The sequence below is a fragment of the Heliconius melpomene genome, chromosome 10, assembly GCF_056956725.1.
Source record: "Heliconius melpomene rosina isolate 202511_hmr_F chromosome 10, ASM5695672v1, whole genome shotgun sequence".
Taxonomy (NCBI): Eukaryota; Metazoa; Arthropoda; class Insecta; order Lepidoptera; family Nymphalidae; genus Heliconius; species Heliconius melpomene.
The window spans coordinates 12,623,131-12,644,361 of record NC_140398.1 but is presented as its reverse complement, the minus strand read 5'-3'; the positions used below and the strand labels follow the sequence as shown (position 1 = coordinate 12,644,361).

The 21,231-nt window shown below is 31.7% G+C and overlaps 1 protein-coding gene across 1 annotated transcript in view; it reads right to left on the bottom strand.

The window, feature by feature from the left end:
- Nucleotides 1–3,205: 3,205 nt before the first annotated feature.
- Nucleotides 3,206–21,231, bottom strand: part of LOC146535715 (lachesin-like) — a 66,331-nt gene continuing 48,305 nt past the window's right edge. Inside the window, exons 2-9 of the mRNA XM_085191214.1 lie at nucleotides 18,724–18,827; nucleotides 9,438–9,645; nucleotides 9,008–9,166; nucleotides 8,799–8,927; nucleotides 8,420–8,713; nucleotides 8,255–8,350; nucleotides 5,782–5,892; nucleotides 3,206–5,309 (exon numbers count right to left, since the gene is read on the bottom strand). Of these exons, the coding sequence (XP_085047340.1) occupies nucleotides 5,230–5,309; nucleotides 5,782–5,892; nucleotides 8,255–8,350; nucleotides 8,420–8,713; nucleotides 8,799–8,927; nucleotides 9,008–9,166; nucleotides 9,438–9,645; nucleotides 18,724–18,827 (1,181 nt within the window). The 3' untranslated portion in view covers nucleotides 3,206–5,229. The remainder of the gene's footprint in view (nucleotides 5,310–5,781; nucleotides 5,893–8,254; nucleotides 8,351–8,419; nucleotides 8,714–8,798; nucleotides 8,928–9,007; nucleotides 9,167–9,437; nucleotides 9,646–18,723; nucleotides 18,828–21,231) is intronic.

Genomic DNA, 21,231 nt, shown 5'->3' with positions numbered 1-21,231 from the left:
TAATTATTTTTGTTTAACAAAATCAAATTACATTTTGCTTTATGTTAAGTATTTTTATTTTTTACTTTTTAATCTATTGAATTTGAAGTCGGATTATTTTTTGTTAAAAAATAATTTTAAACAAATTTCATTGTTTATTTAACTTCGAAAATTTCGCAAGTTCTAAATGCTAAGGTCAGGTTATTAGTAAATTCCACTCCACTCTTTAATGTTCTAGTTTTTTTTGGCTTAGATATGATGATCTTCTGCTTACTGGAGCTAGGTGGTCGGCTTATAGACGAATGAAAGTGATCCGTTATAATTTGAAGAGTGGACAGCAACGGCTGGTACGCACAGATTAGCCCCTTCGATAAACAATAGCATTAGTATGCGAGGACGCGCTGACCGGCGCCGATCAGCCCGCCCGTGCCCGGATTAATTTGCCTCTTGGAAATTATGGGTATTCTATGTGAACGAATAACAAAACTCTATCTATCACATTGCTATGTTTTCAATATTGTGATTTCAAATTATTCATGGAATTGCCGCTACCTAAATTTTAATAGCGAATGAAACCAGGAAATATAATATTTTTTTCGAAATACAGTATATTTATTGATATATTTTATAGCACATACTTTTTATACGTATTTAAGTTGTAGGTATATCGAATTTGTCAATATCTTCAACAGTCTTTCTTTAATGGAGGTCATCTATCTTCTATTAGCATAATTCTTCTGAAACTTTTGGGTATCATAAATGATTGATTTAGGTATTTTATTGAATTATATAAAAAAATACAAAATACTAAAAAAATGTAGTATAGATTTTATATATGTAGAAGATTTATAATCTTTTTTGGGGTATCATTTAAAATAGAGACTACATATTTCTTAACAATTTCATCAATTAAGTATTATTGAATTTATCACCCGAAAAGAAACTAAACAACTAAGTTTGAAAAAGTGAGGGTGAAGTTTAATTTATAAAAAATAATTTAAATTCCGTGGATTTATGAATAAATAAATGCATAATCATCAATTTCCTCTTAATAAAATAAAAGTTATACAATAAAGGGCTTTGAAATGAGTCCCTCTTTAAAATATCTAATATTTACGAGTACCTACCTATGTAAATTCTACTTACAAATAATTGCATAAAATTTATAGTAGCAAATTTAATTTCAATTGTTATATTACAAGTGAAATTAAATGTTTCGGTCTGTCTAGTAATAGAAGACACCTAATTATTACGAGGAGGCCAGTCACGCAGGATAGACCTGCTGTGTGCGGGATACAGCGTGAACTGATTTAACTGTATTATAAAATATTTATGGGATATATAGTACGTGAAAGTTTACCATACTGTATAGTCAAATTTTATTCATTATTACCATATTTTTTTAAATATAATTATTATAAGTAACAAATAAATGTTATCAAAGTGTATATTCAAAGTTCGTATTTACGTAATGCTGTTTTTGGCAATGCGTCAAAACCTGTGTGCTCGAGAGATCTACTTAGATATAATTGATATAAATACATAATAAATTTGTAAAACACATTTTAAATTTAAAAATATAAGTATAAAATTTTTAAATTCGGATAATCTAAAATATGGCAGCCAATATGACAGTAACACACTGTCAATGAAACAGTTTCAAGTTCCTGAGTAAGCACATTGCATAATATTTAACTTTATAAAATTTTGATTTTTTTAAAATAAAACTATGAGCAAGTCTGAGATGAGCATGAGATGAATATACAGAATAACACTGCTTACTGCTGAAAATTACAGAGAGTAGATTAGTTAAAAATAATGTCGCAAAAAGTTTTATCGTTGATTAAAATTCAATTGCGGTCAGTCGTGGCTCAAGAGCAGCGGAGTGTGTTAACACTAGGTTCCCTTTGCCTACCATGCTAAATGCGGGATGCGGCGTAGAGCAGGTGTAAAAAATAACTAAATAAAATTCAATTTGTTTTAATTGCAGCTTAGTAACTATTTTGGTTTTATTTTCGATCTGACACTCCGTTCACCACTTTCTGCCGGATTCCGAAGGCATTGCGTGTTGAGTGGCAGAATCTAACGCCGCGCTTTGCCACGACGGCAGAGCGAAGAAATGGAAATATAAACGTAAATAAATATTTCACTTCCTCGAGTGAGGATCGAACCCACAACCGTCACGTTACAGTAACACCCTTGTGCCGCTGTACCACGACGGCCTATATTTGTAATTGTTTTATAATCTGTACAAATAGTCAAAAAATAAAAAAATAAAAAATCTATTTGCAAGAAATGTATTTAAATCGAATGAAACTCATTATATGGGTATTGACAATAATGGTATTTAAATGTATAGTAAGCAATCACCATAATTTTTATTTGTTCATTTCACGATATCCGGTTGTGGTGGAAATACAAATACGGCTCCGATTACACCCTCTAAGTAATGAACGTATTGTTTGTAAAGTATGTTTTTTGTTGAAAGGATATTAAAGTACACAATTAAAAAATATCTCTATGTTGTTTGAAATAGAGATTAAGTAGAAAGTAGAGAGTAAAATACCATATAATATTACCCACGTGAACGTGGGTAACATTATATGGTATTTTATTTTAATTCTTTTCCCATTGCTATCGCTTTTTATGTAATTTACGGAATGCAAAAATTTCTACAGTTTTTTCAGTATTATCACTATGTTTAGTAATAGTTTTAGGTGTTTAGTTAACTATAGTAAAATTATTATTGATAATTAATTATAAATTCAATAAACATATGTATCTACTAATAGAGATGTATTACACACGTATCAGATTTTTAAAAATTATAATAAAATTATTAAAAAACAAGTAATAAGCAAATTTTCTATACAACTCAAAGCGACAGCTCGTCTCATAATATTATGATGTTGACATCAAAAACACATTTAGAAGAAGTTAGATTGGCTACTGCGAGTTGGCGGGTGGCCATACGTACTACGTAGACGGGAGTCATGTCGGCGACCTAAAGCCGGCCCTAATCTTTGAAGATCCGCCACAGATTGTTTGTAAGCATTTCGGTCCATCAAAGTGAGATGGATGTAAACTTTCTCTACTTAAATTTTGATTACAGCCAAAACAAGTCTGTATTAAAATAACAAGATTATTCAGATATTATATCTGGAAGCGATTTAAATAATCTGCTATATTGGTTTTTGTTTAGGAATTTCACATTAAAAGACTCATATAAAACAAGCTTTATTATTTATTTTCTACTCAAGATTAGTATAGTTACGTGTAGACACGCAAGTCTTTATTACATTCATATCGTAAAATGCACATTGTGAACAATTTAATAGATACATTTTGTCTTTTAAAACACATTTCTTTGCTTTAGCTTAATTATATTTACAATAATATGATCTATGCACTGTTTTGTTATAAATTAACAATTTGGCAACATGTTAACTTTAACTTTCACATATTAAACGTATCTTATGTATATTACATATATTAATTGACAGAAGAATGATTTTTAGTAATGAGGGTAAGTGAAATTAATATTTTCTTAAGTTAAAAACAGCATTTAAGTACTTATTTTATTATTAACATAAAATTTCAGTGGTAAACAAATGGTCTCAACTAACGACATTTTGGCATTTTTTGGCAAACATCTGATATATTATTTAATATATAATTTTAGTATATATTTAAATTATAAATTACCTAATTAAGTAAAATCATCCGTCAGACTATCATGGCACAGGGGCCACGTAAACGCGACGGTTGAGGGTTCGATTCCCAGTCGAAGGAATGATGTATTTAAAATTTGCATTTCCTCACTCTAGTATTGCAGCAAAGCGCGGCGTTGAGTTCTGCCATTAAATACGCAATGCCTCAAGAATACTAGATGTCTAGGTTCCCTCTGCCTAGGGGGCAGACTACGTAGGTGGATTCCCATGTATTAAAAACGTAATGAAACTAAAAAAGAATGTTAAAAAAAATAATAATTAGTATAGTCTAATAACATCTCAAAATCTTGACTAAATGTGCTGATCGGTATTATAATTTTGGAAAAAAATATAAAAATTGCACGTCTATCTTGACCCTAGACATAGAGAAGCATATTAGTTTTATTTTTATAGTTAACAATTTTGAGATGCCATAATAAATTATATTATCACAGCAAATATGAGGCTCATTTAAAACATATAGATATGGCAATAAATTAAATGGCTTCAATTTTAAATAAATGTTTAGATTATCAGTCTCAAAATATATATGAAATATAAATTTTATTAAAACAAATTTGTGATATCAATAAATAAATAATTAATAAATCAGGGTCTTTTATATTAAGTTTTGTGATGTGTTATAAAAAATCTTTTTATTTTCTGACATGCATATCAGCAAGGCAGAGCTATTACTTACTTTTTCTTTAAATAAAAAATATTATCATTTTAATACCAAGTATAAACAAGAAAACTGTTCACTGGAGATTATTTTCTCTTAATTTTCGATATCTGTTTAACTAAATCAGATAGTGGAAATTCTTGAATTCTTAAAGTCTTGCTATCAGACCTGTAGTTATTTTTATATGAAATAATTAATTTAGTATTTACTTTTCACAGAACTACTCTGTCAAGATGTGAGCGTAAAAAAATAAAAGTTTTTACAACGTTCTTAATTCGTGAGTTTTCTATTAAGGAACTTTATATAAATACTAATGAATTTATTATTAATTAAATAACAACATTTATACACAATATACATATACAAATATCGCTCAGTATGTTTAAAACACAAGTTTCATCTATGCGATTAAACATGATTCTATTCGATTATTAAAACTACGTTACCTGTTTTCGAGAAAAGTTTTAAATTAACATACTATTATTACGATAATGCTACTTATATCTGGCAACTTCATTTAATCTCCTGATTGAGGCTCCCTTCATAGAGCAAATATTCTAAGCCATATATTTCTAAAATATACTAATTATTTTCCTGGTGATATAGTATAGCTAAGCAGATATTGTGCAAAATTAAAATCGATCTAAATGATATACTCGTAAGTAGTAACATTTAATTCTATTTATAAGTGCGTACAAATGTATATTTGTAAAAGTGTTGCTTTCAAAAATCATTTACACCTTTATAATTGTATCTTATATAAGATTTAAATGTGTTCAAGCTAGTTGATATAAATACATAATATACAATATATAGTGGACAGTGTTCGTATTTGCGTTTTATTATATTAAGGTGCATTTAAAACAGTTGTAAAAAATATATTGGTATATACATTGAAAATAAAATCCATGGATGGCATCTTCTCCAGTTGGCTCCATCTGTGAAAAACATAATATTTTTATTATAAACATATTTGGAATGGTTAATAAGTTGTAATCGCTTCGGTGCTCATTTATATTTATAGGTTCGGCCATCGAAAACTACGATTGAAGCTTTTTCGAGCAACTGAGGAAACTAACAAGGAAATGCAAAACTCTTTTTAAAATTTCTCGATATTTAAAGTGGCACTAAAAGCTTTCTCAAAGGATATATAAAATAACTTTGCATACAATTAACATACAAGCGTATTTAAAGTTGTATATGATTTCGCTTACGTTCAGTACTAAAAAAAATAAACATAAAGCGTTCTAATAATATTAAAAAAAAATAATAATCCTAATTAGACAAATAATTAGTTCAAAATCAAATGAGTTCATCAGACTAAATTCTCTAAATTTAAGCAAACTTGTAAATTCTTGCGATTACATTACCATTTTCGTTGGGCAGCCAGAACTTAATGAAGGTATTTACCTGTGACCTGCGATGCACCACCCACCCAGTTGAGATGTGTCTTCCCACCACCCTCGTCAGACTTTTGCTTCCCCTTATCGATCTCGTTCAAGTTCGATTGATACTTCGTTCCTGAGGAGACACATGATTGAAAATAACTTAATTTAATTGAAAGTTTTGCTGTCTTTGTTTCATAAACGACTTTTTATTTGTTTATATTATTTAAATTTCGTTTCCATATGTTTTTACTTAATTGTAGCTTAAATGAATACAAAATGTCGAGAGATATTATAAATAAAAATAATAATCTGAAGATTATTATAAAATAATAGTCTCATGTAAATGTCACATAAAAGACACGACCGCAAGTAACAGTCATTAGGCAAAGGGAAAGCTTCAATATGGAGAGGCAACGGGCCGGCCGGTCGCCAGCTCGCCACCAGATATTGAAAACTTGCGCAATACCGTCGAGTGGCTGGCCTACCCGTAAATTCGTAATGAAAGCAAAAAATAAAACAGAACAGCGGTCGATGTCCTAACCGCTCTCCGTCGCCACTCGCCGCCGTGCAAAAACAACTCCCCTCAACTTACAATGGTCGTGTCTAAATGTATTTTCAAGTTCACGTTCAGTGAATTGTTTTTAATTTAAATTGTTATCTCGTCTTTATAATTTGTCATAATATGTAATGATCCCTATCTAACAACACAATTAGGTAAACAATTCTTTTACAATAAAACTAAAATTGAACATTCATCAAATGCTTAATTTTCCTACAAATTCATTTACATAATTACTTTAAAGGACCACAAAATTAATGAAAAAAATGTGAAAAAATATATATTATAGAAACAAAAACTAAAACAGAATAAAACCCCCGTAACGGAAGACACAAGTTGACACTCGTCTATAATAATGTGTTGTCGCGCAAGATGTCGTAGTCCGGCGACCCGGCAGCGGCAACATGTCCGGGGAAATGCCGAACTTCCCAATAACGGCGGAGTAATGACGCGCACCGAACAACTTATGAGCCCCGGTATTACGAGACCGTAATACGATTATACTAATATAGAACGTAACATAATAAAGTCGAAACTGCGCTTGCTCTTAATAAGCTTTACACTTTTGTGTTTTTATTAAATATAAAATAATTACGTGTTTGTAAGTGATATTAGAGTGATTGCGGTGTTGAGTTCCGCTCGACCACACGCAATGCCTCCAGAATTTGGCGGAAGGGGCGATCGAAGTGGTTTCCAGGTTCCCTATGCATACCCTGCTATGTGCAGGATATAGTGAACATAAAAAAATAATAGTAATTGTGAAATTTATAAGAGGCAAGTGAGTTGCTTTTATATGACATTATTTTTTAATATCTTTACGCTGTATCCCGACACAGAAGAGTAGGCAGAAGAAATCTAGTGTAAGTTAATACATGACATTATATTTTATGTAATTGAATACATATAGACCGGGCTTATCGTTAATATGAATATGTAAATAACCGGTCCAGGTCCAGTTAGCACAAAAACTAGGTAACAATCATTTTCATAGTGACAGAATTAATGTTTGGAGCATTTAGAAATATTTTGTGAAGACTAACGATAACAATTGTAAAACAAAAACTATTTTTTTTATTTTTTGGTATGGTATGGTTCTCTGATTATGGCGTTCCGAGCGTGCCAGTTGAGCACATATCACTTCGCCAATGTCTCGTTGCTCTAGACTAGATTACTTTGACATTTACAGTGACATTTTAAATTAATTCGCATACGGCATAAAGCTAATAACGAATTATTACAAGCTCGCACGACTGTTTTGACCGGGTTAATATTTTAAATAAATACTTTGTCCACAGACGATTTGTACGTGCAATAGAATACTATAACTTTCAAAACCAGTTAACAGCTTCACAACAAGCAAGGCGTCGTTATAGCTTACGAGCTATAAACGTATATAACGACCACTAATAATAACTGAAACAGCAGCAAACAATGAAAATAAACTGAACGATCTCTGGGGATACAACTCGTAAAGGTATTATTATCTCTTAATAAACGAAATCACTGGCATAAAAATCTTGTTTGGATGCATTTTATTGGCAACGATATCAGATATAAATGAACTCATTTTACCACCAATTTTATTGATACTCTGAAATTTATACATATTTGTTTACGACGCCGGTTTGCCTATAATATTGACATGGATAACAAATTAAGTAGATTTATGTAGATATTACACATGGCAAATAATGAACTACCCGTGTAATAATCGAATAATTATTTTCTTTTCATCTTACTTTACCTAAAAAAATCTTTTTATTGACGTTTTTAATAATATAGATCTAAAGTTGACAATTGCAGTGAAACTATTCTCCCTTTTCCCAATGATGAAGGCAGTGAAATGGGAGCAATATGACAAGGGCACAAAAATTACACAAAAAAATCCAAGTAACAAAAACTTCATAATAAAAAAATATTCTAAATAATATTATACCTTTATCTATAAGTGGCGTATCACGTCGCGGAGGTCGTGACGGAGGTGGAAGTGTCACCGCTTTTGGATCTGGAGTTGTAGTTGGAGGAGACGAGGCTGAAGATAAAAATAAAGTTAATAAAATATTCACCGGTCTTATAATTAAACCCATCTAAGAATACTTACTGTACAATCTTATAGTTCCATCGGACTCCCCTCTTGGATTTTTTGCCACACATTTATAAGTCCCGTAGTCTTCGGTCACAATATGTCTAATAAGTAATTTCATATGAGTCTTATAAGCCGGAGCTCCCACGGTATTTTCCATGTGATATTTAGGGCTCTCGTGTATCATGTGACCGTCATCGCGGGTCCAATAGTTGAGAGATGTAGGATGAGCCTCAGTAAAACATTCTAATGTTACGTTATAATACAGAGGTGCACCAACCAGTTGATGTGGTATCCACAGCATGGGGGGAACTGTTGATGTAAATTATCCGTATAGTTATATTAAAAGTTATTATCCATAATAATGAATTAATGACTTTACAAATGATATGCTTACAATCAACGCTAACTTTGACCCTTTTTGAAACTGTCGGCGGCACTCCATTACTGGCAATACATAAATATGCGCCCATATCTAAACGTGAGATCCGTGCCATTTCTAATACTTCTCCTTCCCATTCAGATACTAAAAACAATAAAAACGTATAATATAATATATCCTATACAATGTTAATAAAAAATATTATTTCAAAACTTGAAAAATACCTGAATGTCCTTTACTGATCGAAATTTTCGAATTGTCGTCCCGTTTCCACTTGATAGTTGGCTTAGGAGAGCCATTAGCACGGCACGTCAGAGTGACATTGGCGCCCTCTCGAACGATGACGTCGCTGGAACTCAATGAGTCGTCAATCGACGGAGGCACTGCAATCATTGAGGCATAATTATATTTTTTTATAATTTGTTTTAATTATTTTAATAATTTAATTAAAATAATGGAAATAAATTAGAATTGAGGTCAGTCGTGACGTAGGTGACTGTAAATGCTACTAATATTTACTAAAATTTATATTTTCATTTGTTCGCTCTGTAGAGGTTTTGTTGGTGTAGAGGCAAAGGGGGGCGTTGAGTTTCGCTACTGATAAATATAGTAAAATAAAAAAAAATAAGGAATTTTACTCAATTTCTGACATACCTACAACGTGTAAATATCCAAATTGCGTTTTGGCAGTGACTGTGTTAATCTGGCACATATAGCGGCCTCTGTCTTCCTCCCGAACGTCAGATATATGCAGGAACCAGGTGCGATGCTTATCGTGGGTAACACTGACTCGCGGATTGCGAGTGATCACGTGGTTGTGGACAGTCAGAATAGCAGACTGTTCAAAGTGCATCCATGCTACCTAAATGTTCAAAAAAGATATTAATAGTTTTTTTTTACCGACTTCTGTAAGAAAAGGAGGTTATCAATTCGACTGTATTTTTTTTATATTTGTTACCTCATAACTTTTGACTGGGTGAACCGATTTTGATATTTTTTTTTATTTTCTATATGTATATAACCTTATTCAATTAATGAGGGAACAGGAAATTCTTAATTTCTAAGGATTCCAATATGAGTTTGGACGCATCGTCGGAGCAGTGCCCGGGACTTGGGACTTCAGATTTAAGAGGCACTTTTGACTGTACATTAACGCTTATCTCCACTCTTCAAGCTCTTCCTATTATCTAACCAAATTCGAAATCATTTACTGAAGTAAAGTATATATTTATTCTTGTGACTTTCCCAGAATTTGTATGAATATCTTTTGGCGGCTCTTAGGTGTTTGAAGGAGCTCAAATGATATTATCTCAACCCAACACTAGTTTTGTCTATAAATAAAGTGTAAATAGGTCCGCCGAATACGTAAGCCCTTGCCAAAACTACATTGTTTTTATGACGTTTACATATAACAATGGCTTAGTTATTTAGAGGGCTTTATTGAGGAATTATTATTTAAACTTTATTAGTATAATTTTACCAAAGTATTAAATTATTACTTTAAAATTCTTTAAATTTATTTGTAATAGTCGTATGTTAGTTACACTTTATTGATTTCTTTAAATGCTCTAATATTCCCTATATTTTGTGCGTAAACTGTTCTCTCTATGTAAAGCTAAATAATTGATTAGAGAAAATTATTTAAAAAGGAAATTTTATTTTAAAAAAATATATTCTAATATTTGCAACTGACTGTTTTTTTATTACCTTTATTTATTTTCATTTTATTTAAGGATTTCATAAAATCAATATCGATTTTATAAGTATTTATTATACCAAAAATATCAAATATCCATTTGTGGGGTGTAAATCAGATCGTTTCTGGGGTGATATCCAATCAATACTAAATTAGATGAGTGACATAACGGAAATTAAAGAAACGTTTCTTTTTATACGATTTTATTTTCGACAAGAAAAGTAATTTATAAAAAAACATGATCGCGCCAATGAGATTTGTCATTTAACTTTCAACATGAAACGGTATTTATGGAAAAAGAATCGGATGATTTTTTAAGAATATTAACATAATATTTGTCTTATTTCATTTGGATTACAATTTTTATATTAGAGTGATTAGTAAATTTTACAAACGGATGAAAGATGAATTATAGTTAGTCTTAGTAAAGTTAAACAGTAGAACAACACGGAACAGGAACTTGAAGGATGAGAACCAACAACTATACTTGTGTGGCATATTCTGACAACATGGGACCGTCGAGTTTTTTAATTTTAATCTATATCTATATGTTTAGGTAATAAAAAGAGAGAAAAGCCAATTCTGAACATGCAAGATAAAAAAAACATTGGGTCGGTTATAAATGCACTCACCAGAATTTTTGACTATTTGTCTGTTTGTCTGTCCGCCTATTTGTTCGCAAATTATGCAAATACCTACTACTGGACTGGGAATAGCTAGGATTCTGGAGTTTACTTTTATATTTTTCTTAGGTGTTGTCCTGCTTTATAATCTAGCTTCCCAAAAAATATAAAAAATGATAAAGTCCAATAACTTGAAATACTGATACTTATGGAAATGAATGAATTGAATGAAAACAGCTTAAAGACTAAAGTAACTATTATTAAAGTTTCATCCTGGTGTTTCATGTAGTTTTCGTATGAAAAATTAAATATTTACGCAGATACGCATAATTTCTCGTATGTTTTGATTGGGTTTACCTAAGTAGTACCTAAAACCTTCATTTTTTTGTAATCCAAGGGCTGAAGCCATTTGAATATAAGATATTAATTTCAGATTGATACTCCTAGCGATCTTGAGATAAATAGTCCCAGACGGTCAACAAAGTGATCATATAAGGGTTTCGTTTTTTCTTTTGGAGTATGGGACCCCTAAAAACTATATTTATATAATATTCTTAGACATATAAAACAATCTCATCTCAAAATAAAAATAAAAAAAAAACTTCGAAAGGCTGTTGTGGGATGCCCAAGAAGACTTTAGACTAGGAAAAGAGTATATGGATCCCATATTTTCCTCTGCATGTTAGCGGAAAAAAATGTAAAAGTTAAAGTTTCAGTTAAAAAAATAAAAGTTTTCTATGGTTCTGTGGACTTCTGACTGAGCTTTCCAAAGCTTGTTTGAAAGTAAATCAGTGTATTAAATAAATAGTCGTACAGTTCAAACGAGCGAATACAAATTAAAATTATATGTGTAGGGATAAATAAATTCTTTATACAATATGGTAATAGGTTTTTAAAAACTTACGAATAAAAAAAAATAAGTAAAAAAAAAGTTAGGTTCTAGTTTTGCTAATTTCAACAAGTGAGTAGCAGAAATGTAAATGCGGGCTTATAAGCAAGGGGCGCCGAAATGATAGGCGCAGTGGCTTAGAGGAACAAATGAAACAACATTAATAGCAGGCAAAATTGAACGTTTACGGCTCGCTATTAGACGCGGTGTTGGCGCTCCTCGCGACATCTGTGTAATTGCAGGGAGCTGCCATCCCGTCCCCGCTTCACACCAATTTCCACGGCATTAACCGCTTGAAATGCATTTCACTGAGATTGTTATACTGGAAACAATCCAACCACTTTTAATTTTCAGCCAGTGGCCATTTTTGAAATGAACAGTACCTAGTAGGTTTTGCAAAAAAGTTGCTTACAAAATGAAATAAATGTATGCAGACGTGTTCTTATTGTACACGTTCTAATATTCTACGAGATATCAACAACATATTTGAAGTGACGATGATATTAATAGCATTAAAATTTTATATATGATCTATCTCCAAAATATTTTACATAGTACCGATGTACGATAGATGTCTACAAATCATACACAAAATATATTAAAATATAACAATGTCATATTTTAAATAATTAATGTATAAGTAGGTATAATTAAAAAAAACTTGCTTTATATAATATTTATTTGTGCTAAATTTATAAAGACCTTATAAAATTAAAATTATTATAGATATAAATTAGATTACCTTTTGAAATAGATTGAAATTAAATAACTTTTATGAGGATTCTCTCACAAAATTATTTATTGATATAGGTACAATCAAATTATATTATGATTTTTATTTAAGACTAAAAAAGGTCATCGTCCTTGCTGTTTGATATAAGGGTACCAATATATGAACGTCATTGTGAATATAGCTACATGTAACTTTTAACCCATTAGTAAAATTAAATTATATCTGGTATACACAGTAGCGAACTTGGAGTTTTAAAACTTGCTCACAGACTCGTTCATCTTTTAATCCAGCTTTAAGTTTGAATCATGGATAGTTCTTTTTATCAAGATTGCGGGGGCAATATAAGGGGAAGTTTGTTAGCTCAAATTCGTGCCGGGTCATATCTTACCTATCTTAAGTGCTACGGCTCTCAGCCGCTGTCTAATTTATATTGGACTTGAGGAAAGTTTGCCCATTTTATTATGCAATGGGACGGTAACCCCTCTAATGATGGCGGCCTGACTCCGTTCCGTAACCTGAAGCTTCCTAGTTATTAAAAACTTAATATTGTTAAATATTCGTGAAACAAGTTTAAAAGTCGGGTGGTCAGAGCTAATAAACTGTTAGTGTTTATTAAGGTCAGTTCCAATTTACGAGAGCGGCGGTTGCGAGAGCGGCGGCGGCGACGGATGTAAATCTGATCTGCGTAATTGTGGCCGACGTCTAATCTAATCACGTCGGTGTGTCTGTCTGCAGCGCTCATTGAATTAGGAGAGCCACGCCGCTACGCCATAAATGCAAGTCTTATCGCTACATCAATATTTTGTTTACATTAATTGGCAAGACTGCGTAATTAATATTATTATTAATATAATTGGCGGTAATTATATGTATATTATTTTAGCTAGTAATCTAGCATATTAGAGGTGGAAATATCCAGGAATAATTTAATTAACAAATCGTAATATGCAAGAGCCTTGTCCGATTATGAATATAGTATGTGTATTGTCTTAATGAAATAGAAGGATACTATGTGGCTGTCAAATTTCTGTCTGAATGTTTTTTATTTACTCCCTATTAATTTGTAATAGGTATACATAAATAATGAATTAAATATATTTCCTTTTCTTTAACCGGCTTTATAAAGGACAAAAATAAACAAAACAAAAATATAAACAAAATGTATGTCTTCTTTTCCATTTACTAGGAGTAAGCAGTTTCAGGTGCACTAACTAGTCTTTGACTTCAGATGGAGATTAAAAGTACAGATAAAAAGATAATTTAAGCTGTTTACAATATTAAATTTTATATTGTTGGCACCGACTTCAGACATCTTGATAGGTAGTACACTAATAGAAGTATTGTATTAATATTAAACATAGTTCGATTTGCATAAGAAGTATTCTAAATAAAATCTTTATTGAATTATTTTATGCTTTGTAGTTCTTGATGTAGGTTCTTTTTAACGTAGATTTTTTATGAAAAAAAATATATAAACTTATTTTTACTTAAAAAAATCAACTAAAATCAATAAATATATAAGGAAGAAATGTTGGTAGAAAATTAATTCCAATACTGCTCTAAACAGACAAAATATGTAATAAAGCTGGCAGCTGCAAATATGATATTTGAAATGACGGCAGCGGCTAACTAATTTCATTTGCCTGCGGATCCTAAACGAGTTAGGGACAAGCTCGGAGACACTTATCTAAAGGATGCTTGTCGGTTATACAAAACGCAGTTAGTAATGTTCAAATTGAAATTCTTTTTCAAAATCCTTTACAAAATCTGGTACCCATAATTGCTTTGAAATTTTAATATGCTCTTTAAATTGAATTCTTGTACTTTTTAATTAAAAATACTTATAAATATTTTAGTGAAAGAAATTTTTTTTTATACTTGTATGTTACCTTATCATTAGGTTTTCTAGTAAGCGTTTTTGTTAAATATTCTCATTTGCCAGGGATCACCTGTTTCAAAGTTTTAGTGTTAGGGAGGCCTATTAATTCGTTATCTCTTAACCACCTTGAATTCAGACCCTTCTTTCTTTTTATCTTAATTGTTGAGGCATTAAAGAGGCAAAGTTGAAGTTGCGAGACCTGGTAGAGCGACGCGTCCCTCAAGACATGCCTGGGAGGCGTCGTTTGATTTATAATGGACTCGTTGCAAACTTTAGCCATTCTGCCGCGCCGCAGCGAACCTCCTTAACGACGGACCCCATCGCCGGAGGAGATGATTCGTAGACGTGTTTAATAATATTACGACAGATTTAATTATGAAACGTTTAAGGAGTTTCATCTTACGCTATTATCTTTTGTTCTTTAGTTCAAGGTGTTTTCCGAATGTTTCATAAATTTTGCGGCAATTGACGCTCTCGGAGCTAAGTCAGCTATGCTTCTATTAAAGTTATTATATATTCTAAAATGTCTCGTATTAATAACTTATAGAAATAATATTTCTCCGTGTATGATTTAATTTTATGTTTCAAAAATCCGTGGAGAATAATTGATTTACTTAGTTTTGAGCGTTCTTTAAAACTTATTAAATTACCTATGCAGTTATAACTTACACAAAGTTTTAAAAACCCTTAATTGATTAACAAACATATTCAAAAAATGCAACAAAACTAAAATATAAAGTCTGGCGTCTTTTCAATATAGAACTAAAGTAAAAACAAAAATGTTTCCAATACCGTAATTCAAAGCACAAGTTATTAAAAGAGACATGTGTAGTCGCAGAAAGGCAGTGTGGCAAACCGATGGGCCACTAAGTAATGCAATCGCGCACATAGAAATAAGTGAACATCTTGCGCGAGACGGCTTAGCTTACTTCTACTAAAAGCCCACTTAGAGATCTCTTCGGCTACGGATTTGTGTCGAGGGTCCTCTAACTTTGCGCCAATCTTCAGCCAATAAGCTATTTTTGGAATTGATGTAAGTAGTAATGCAAGTTTTGATAAAATATTTACCTGATACTCGAGATTTCATAATAAAACACAAATTACGTAATAGGTTCTTTATTGACGTTTGTGTTTGTTAATGTATCTACATTATGCTTCATTTTATTGAATTAATTTTATTTTTGAAAATTAAATAAAATAGCCATAAAGCAGTATACACTTATTTAGTTGTAAAATTAACTATAATATAGCGTTTTCGGTACAGTTAGCTAGATACGGATATTAGAGTAAGAGAAATATGTCAGAATTTGAACAGGCGGTGCTCGTATGTGGCACGAGTGTAACATAGCTACGACTCGCTGCGGCATGTTATTGCAAACCCACATACGTGCAGCGCCGACTATCTGACATTTCATGCCGATGAACAGGGTACGTGCGCATACTTCCTAGCATTCTCTTAAAATGGGATATGCAGCTTGTTATTTTCCTATGAATACTGTGTTATATTAAAAGCAATATCAACTTACGATTTTGATTTTCTATCACAAAAATATCACGACCGAGCACATTTCAAATGCTATATATTTTTTAAAAAAATTTGACGCAGCATCCAGACTACTCTACGCTTTTATTTTATTTGTAAAAAAAAAAACGAAAACAGGAATAGAGCATTTTGTCGTTTCATCGCAATATTTCGCGTGACTCAATAATTCTGAAAAGACGGACGGAGAGGCAAATCTTTTTAACCGATGCGGAAAACTAATGGCCCAGGCGAGGCTTTCGGGAAAATCCGCTTCTTGTTGTCAATACAGGGCAACTGTGATGGCTCCCTCCGTTAAGCCTTTATTTCAAAAGTAAGAGCACACTATCTTGACGTTAAAACACCCGCTTTGAAGATGGCTTTAGGTACAGACTAAACAAATATAGGACATACATACTGAACGTCTCTTAATAAGTGGTAATTTTGAAATAAATGTAAACTGTTAAAATTTATCAACTTTTTAACCAATTTTACTTTTACATTATATTTCAGAGGGTTTTTTTATTATTTAAAAAAATAATTATAATAAAAACGGCTGGTTTGAAGAAATTGCATATTGTGGTACCGAATTTTGTCTACTAGACCTGTAATAAATTAATGAATTTAATCGAAATTAGGTATTATGCGTATAAAAATGGAACTCATATATTCGCGTACGAAGTTCAAGTCAAATATTATATGAAACGTTCTACATATAAGTTAAGACATGTATTTCCGTTAGCCCAAGGTAATTAACCTAGAAGCAATATAAGTAAGCTGATATTTATAGATATAGATTTGTAGATTTACATAGATATGTATATATATCGAGTCCAAAACAAAGAGTATATAATCTACATATAAAAAAGTTTTCCATCACTGAGTGACTGACAGAAAAAATTAGTAGACTTTGAATTTTGAAGTTGATATTTGGCATATAGGGTAATTTATTAGGGAGTGTAGCAAAGAAGAAGCACTAAGAGCACTTCTCGAAATTCATATGAGAACAGGAGAGAATGAGATTTTACATCTTAAAGTCGTCAACAAAGTTGCGGGCACCATTAGTGTAATATAAAAAATCTATATATATAAAATCGAAAGGTCACTCACTCATCACGAAATCTCAGAAACTACAAGTGCTAGGAATCTCAAATTTTACATAGGAGTTACTTATAGGACGTAGGTGCTCGCTAAGACAGGAATTTACAATATTCGACTTCTAAGGGGTTTTTTTGAGGTTGAAAGTTTGTATGAAACTTCGTTACTACAAATGCTAGGAGTCTCAAATTTTGCACGGACGTCACTTATATGACGTAGGTAGTCATGGAGACAGAAATTAATAATAACGTAGTTCACGCAGGCGAAGCCGCGGGAGGGCTGCTACTATATATATATTTATAAAGACATGTCTCATAATACGTTCCTTTGTTTTTTATTAACAGTTACAATGAGAGGCTGCTAGTTTCACTCCACTGTATTTTTTGTTCTGTGACTGATGATTTCACTTTGTGTGTTTTGTAAAAGGAATGTTAAATAAAAAACCTTTTCTAATTATATGAATTTGGTGTCTACGATGCATCGTATATTTAAATGTGTACTATTACTCAGTACAAATATTTAATTATTATTATGAAGAATTTAAGAATGTAATTTTTATGAACACTAGGAATAGGTACAGTCGTTTTGTACATTTTCATTATCCTTGTTTTGCTCTTTTTCATTTCATATGTAAGTTTGAATGGCTGCTTTCACCCGTGTAAATGTTACTTTTTTTTTGTTTCTTTGCTTAGGTAGGTACGGGAAGCGTCTTCTGAACATAAAAGTTTATGCAGTTTAATATTAGATATAAAAGATTTATTATATTCAAGACATCATTAAATTATAATCTAGCATCTGAATTGATTTCTAACTAAATATTTCATAATAAAGTAAATATTAAAATGTTAATAGAATAGAATAAGTTAATTACCTACCACCTGATTTAATACAATTTCGATAGACTAAAATAAGTATATAAATATAGAGTATATAAAAATAGGAAAACTTCAAGAAATGCTAATTATATTAATAGAAATTTTAAGTAAAATTTCAAGTAAACAATTATAAGTAAAAGTAATTTTCAAGCAGGAAACATTTCGCGAGAAAGGTAAAAAATCGGCATACGGTTGTAAATCATATTTTCCTCCATTTATATGGACACTTTATTACTGCGCGGTGTTCTAAATCAAATGATAAAATGCTTCTTATTTTATATTTCCTTTTGCTACTCGACGCGTATTGTCGCCTTGCCGACTGCTGGTGGCATCTACAACCTAAGTGGTTTGCTCGTCTGTTATCATTTTGTATTCTACCATCTATCACTAGCATATTCTAATTTTGCAAGTAAAATAAGATTATAATCTTCAAATTCTCATTTTTTAATTAATTGATTTATTTATTTTTATATCCGCTGGATTCAAAGGGCGCAGGACCAGACGGAGTGGCGAGAATTAGGGGAGGCCTATGTCCAGCAGTGGACGTTGAAAGGCTGATGGATGGATGGATGGATTTATTTTTAATATAATATTCGAATAATATACTTTGACGAATGTGATACTTCACCTTGTATGATCCAAGATTCTTCACAGAACAAGCAAGACGTACGCTGCGGCCGGCAGGCACAGTGACATTCTGAATTACATCCGTAAATTCTGGTTCTTCAACAACTGAAACAAAATAAAAATCAACGCTTAAAATATATTACGATATGAGGAGTACGAATCCACTCAAAAATATTAAATTTTGATAAATGATTCCTTTCGTCGTCCCCTAAGGCTTATCAAACTGGTAAGACATGGCAGTTATGGGGACATTTTTGTGTCAGGAGATACGATTTGTAATTTTCAAATTATCAAAGCAAAACGCTTTTAAACAAATTGAGTGGGCGATAAGGAATAATGTCGTCGTTTATCAAGCTGTGAGATAGATGGCTGCTGTTCTACTCTACCCATTTTAAACGCGTTTGTCTTCGACTTGCCAAATTGGCTTTCTTTGTTATTTTTGCAAATTCGCACGTTAACGTCCCCAGTAATGAGTTTATGGTTGGTCGGTCAAAATTAAGAACCTTTGTATGCGATGTACGGGGACAAACAGAGCGGAAGTCAATTGTATACTGGATAAATATTTGTCATCTTACAGCGGACGCGTGAACGAGCCGCGTCGACTCGATGATGTATAATTGGTCTGGCATAAAGTCCGCACACGAATATTTTACCGCAATATTTGTACAGAAAGTGAGTTATATCGCGTTAATTTTTACTTTTATATTTTATACATACTTATGATGATATTCCGTAAAAAATGTGTATTAATATATTAATTAATTAATTAATGTATTATTTTTTATCATAAAACTTTTTTTTTCTCTTTAGGCGTAAAGTACTTCATAGTGGAATAAGGGAGCGATCGCTACTATATAGGATACGATCGCTTCGTTCATGTCTAATAAATAATAGAATATATTATATATTAGGTACCTACCTATATATAATTTTTAATAAAACTTCGATATAATACATGCATCCTAGTTACGGTCGTTTCGAAAAGTTATAATGAAAAATCAGCATCATTTTGTTGAAACGTTATTAAACACGACAGGAGTAGTGCGCGAGACAGGATCCCGTCATTTTCACTTTTCGTCAGACGTGGCGTCAGAGCTGCGGCAGAAAGCTTCTATTTATTAGATTGGCTTACCTTTCTGATACATGTAATATAACACTACATAAAACCTTCATACATCACTAAAGTTTACCATAATATATCTATAAATAATAATAATAATATTTATTGAACATTTATCGATAGCTTCTACGATACTCCTAGCCCAGTGTTAGACACTCCGTTACCCACTTTCCGTGGAATTTTTCGAGACATTCCGTGTGGCGGGGCTCAAGGCCGGAGTTTTGCCTTAACCTCCGAGTGAATAAATGAAAATATTAATAAAAATAATAATTAATTTCCCCGAGTGGGAATCGGACCCACAACCATCGCATTATAGTCACACCCCTTTTGCTCCTGCGCTACGCCTCCTATTATTAATATAAATCCCATCAAAAACATAAATGTAAAAAGAAAGCCAAGTTCTGTAATAAAACGTATGCTTTCAGCGATAAAAGAAGTGAGATGTAAATGTATGCCAAGTTCAATGGTCAGTCCTGAAATTTATTTTTAACAATATAAAATATTTTATAACAACTGAAAATGCCCATTCTTCTTACAACTTGGAGACTTTATTTATGTGTAATATCTGACTTGGCTAGTTTTCATATAAATTTACAATAGAATCTGAATAGCATAGAATATAATTTGAATACATTCATTAATATCGATGTAAATTAATTTGAAAACTAGCCAAGTCAGATATTACACATAAATGAAGTCTCCAAGTTGTAAGAAGAATGGGCATTTTCAGTTGTTATAAAATATTTTATATTGTTAAAAATAAATTTCAGGACTGACCATTGAACTTGGCATACATTTACATCTCACTTCTTTTATCGCTGAAAGCATACGTTTTATTACAGAACTTGGCTTTCTTTTTACATTTATGTTTTTGATGGGATATCATTACTTTTTGTACAGAAATTATAAGTAGGAAGGTTCATAATGTTATCAAAATCAAAATATTCTTTATTCAATTTGGCCATTACAAGTACTTTTCCTATAGGAAGCTACTATAACAAGAAACTCAAGAGTTGCTCTTTTTAAAACATAGTTTAGAGTAAGCGCTTCATAGGACATTTCTCTTCGCCGAATAAACCAAGTAGGACACCATTGTGATAATACACTTCTATCTTAATATTGTACAAATCTACTGCAGCCTTTATTTCGGAAGTAGCTCCGTACGTAGTTAAGCAAAGCATGTCTTCTTTAGAAGAGTAAGGATTCCCGTTTCGAGCGCTAGTGTAGATACTTAAATCATTCCAGTTACGACATACGTACTCTACTATAGTCTCGCGCAATTTATTAGTTTGTTGTATATCAATACGCTCAAACAAAGAATATGCAAAAGCATGGAAGAGACAGCTCCCATCGGGAGGCATTGGAACAATTAGGTGTAAGGTTCTTGTT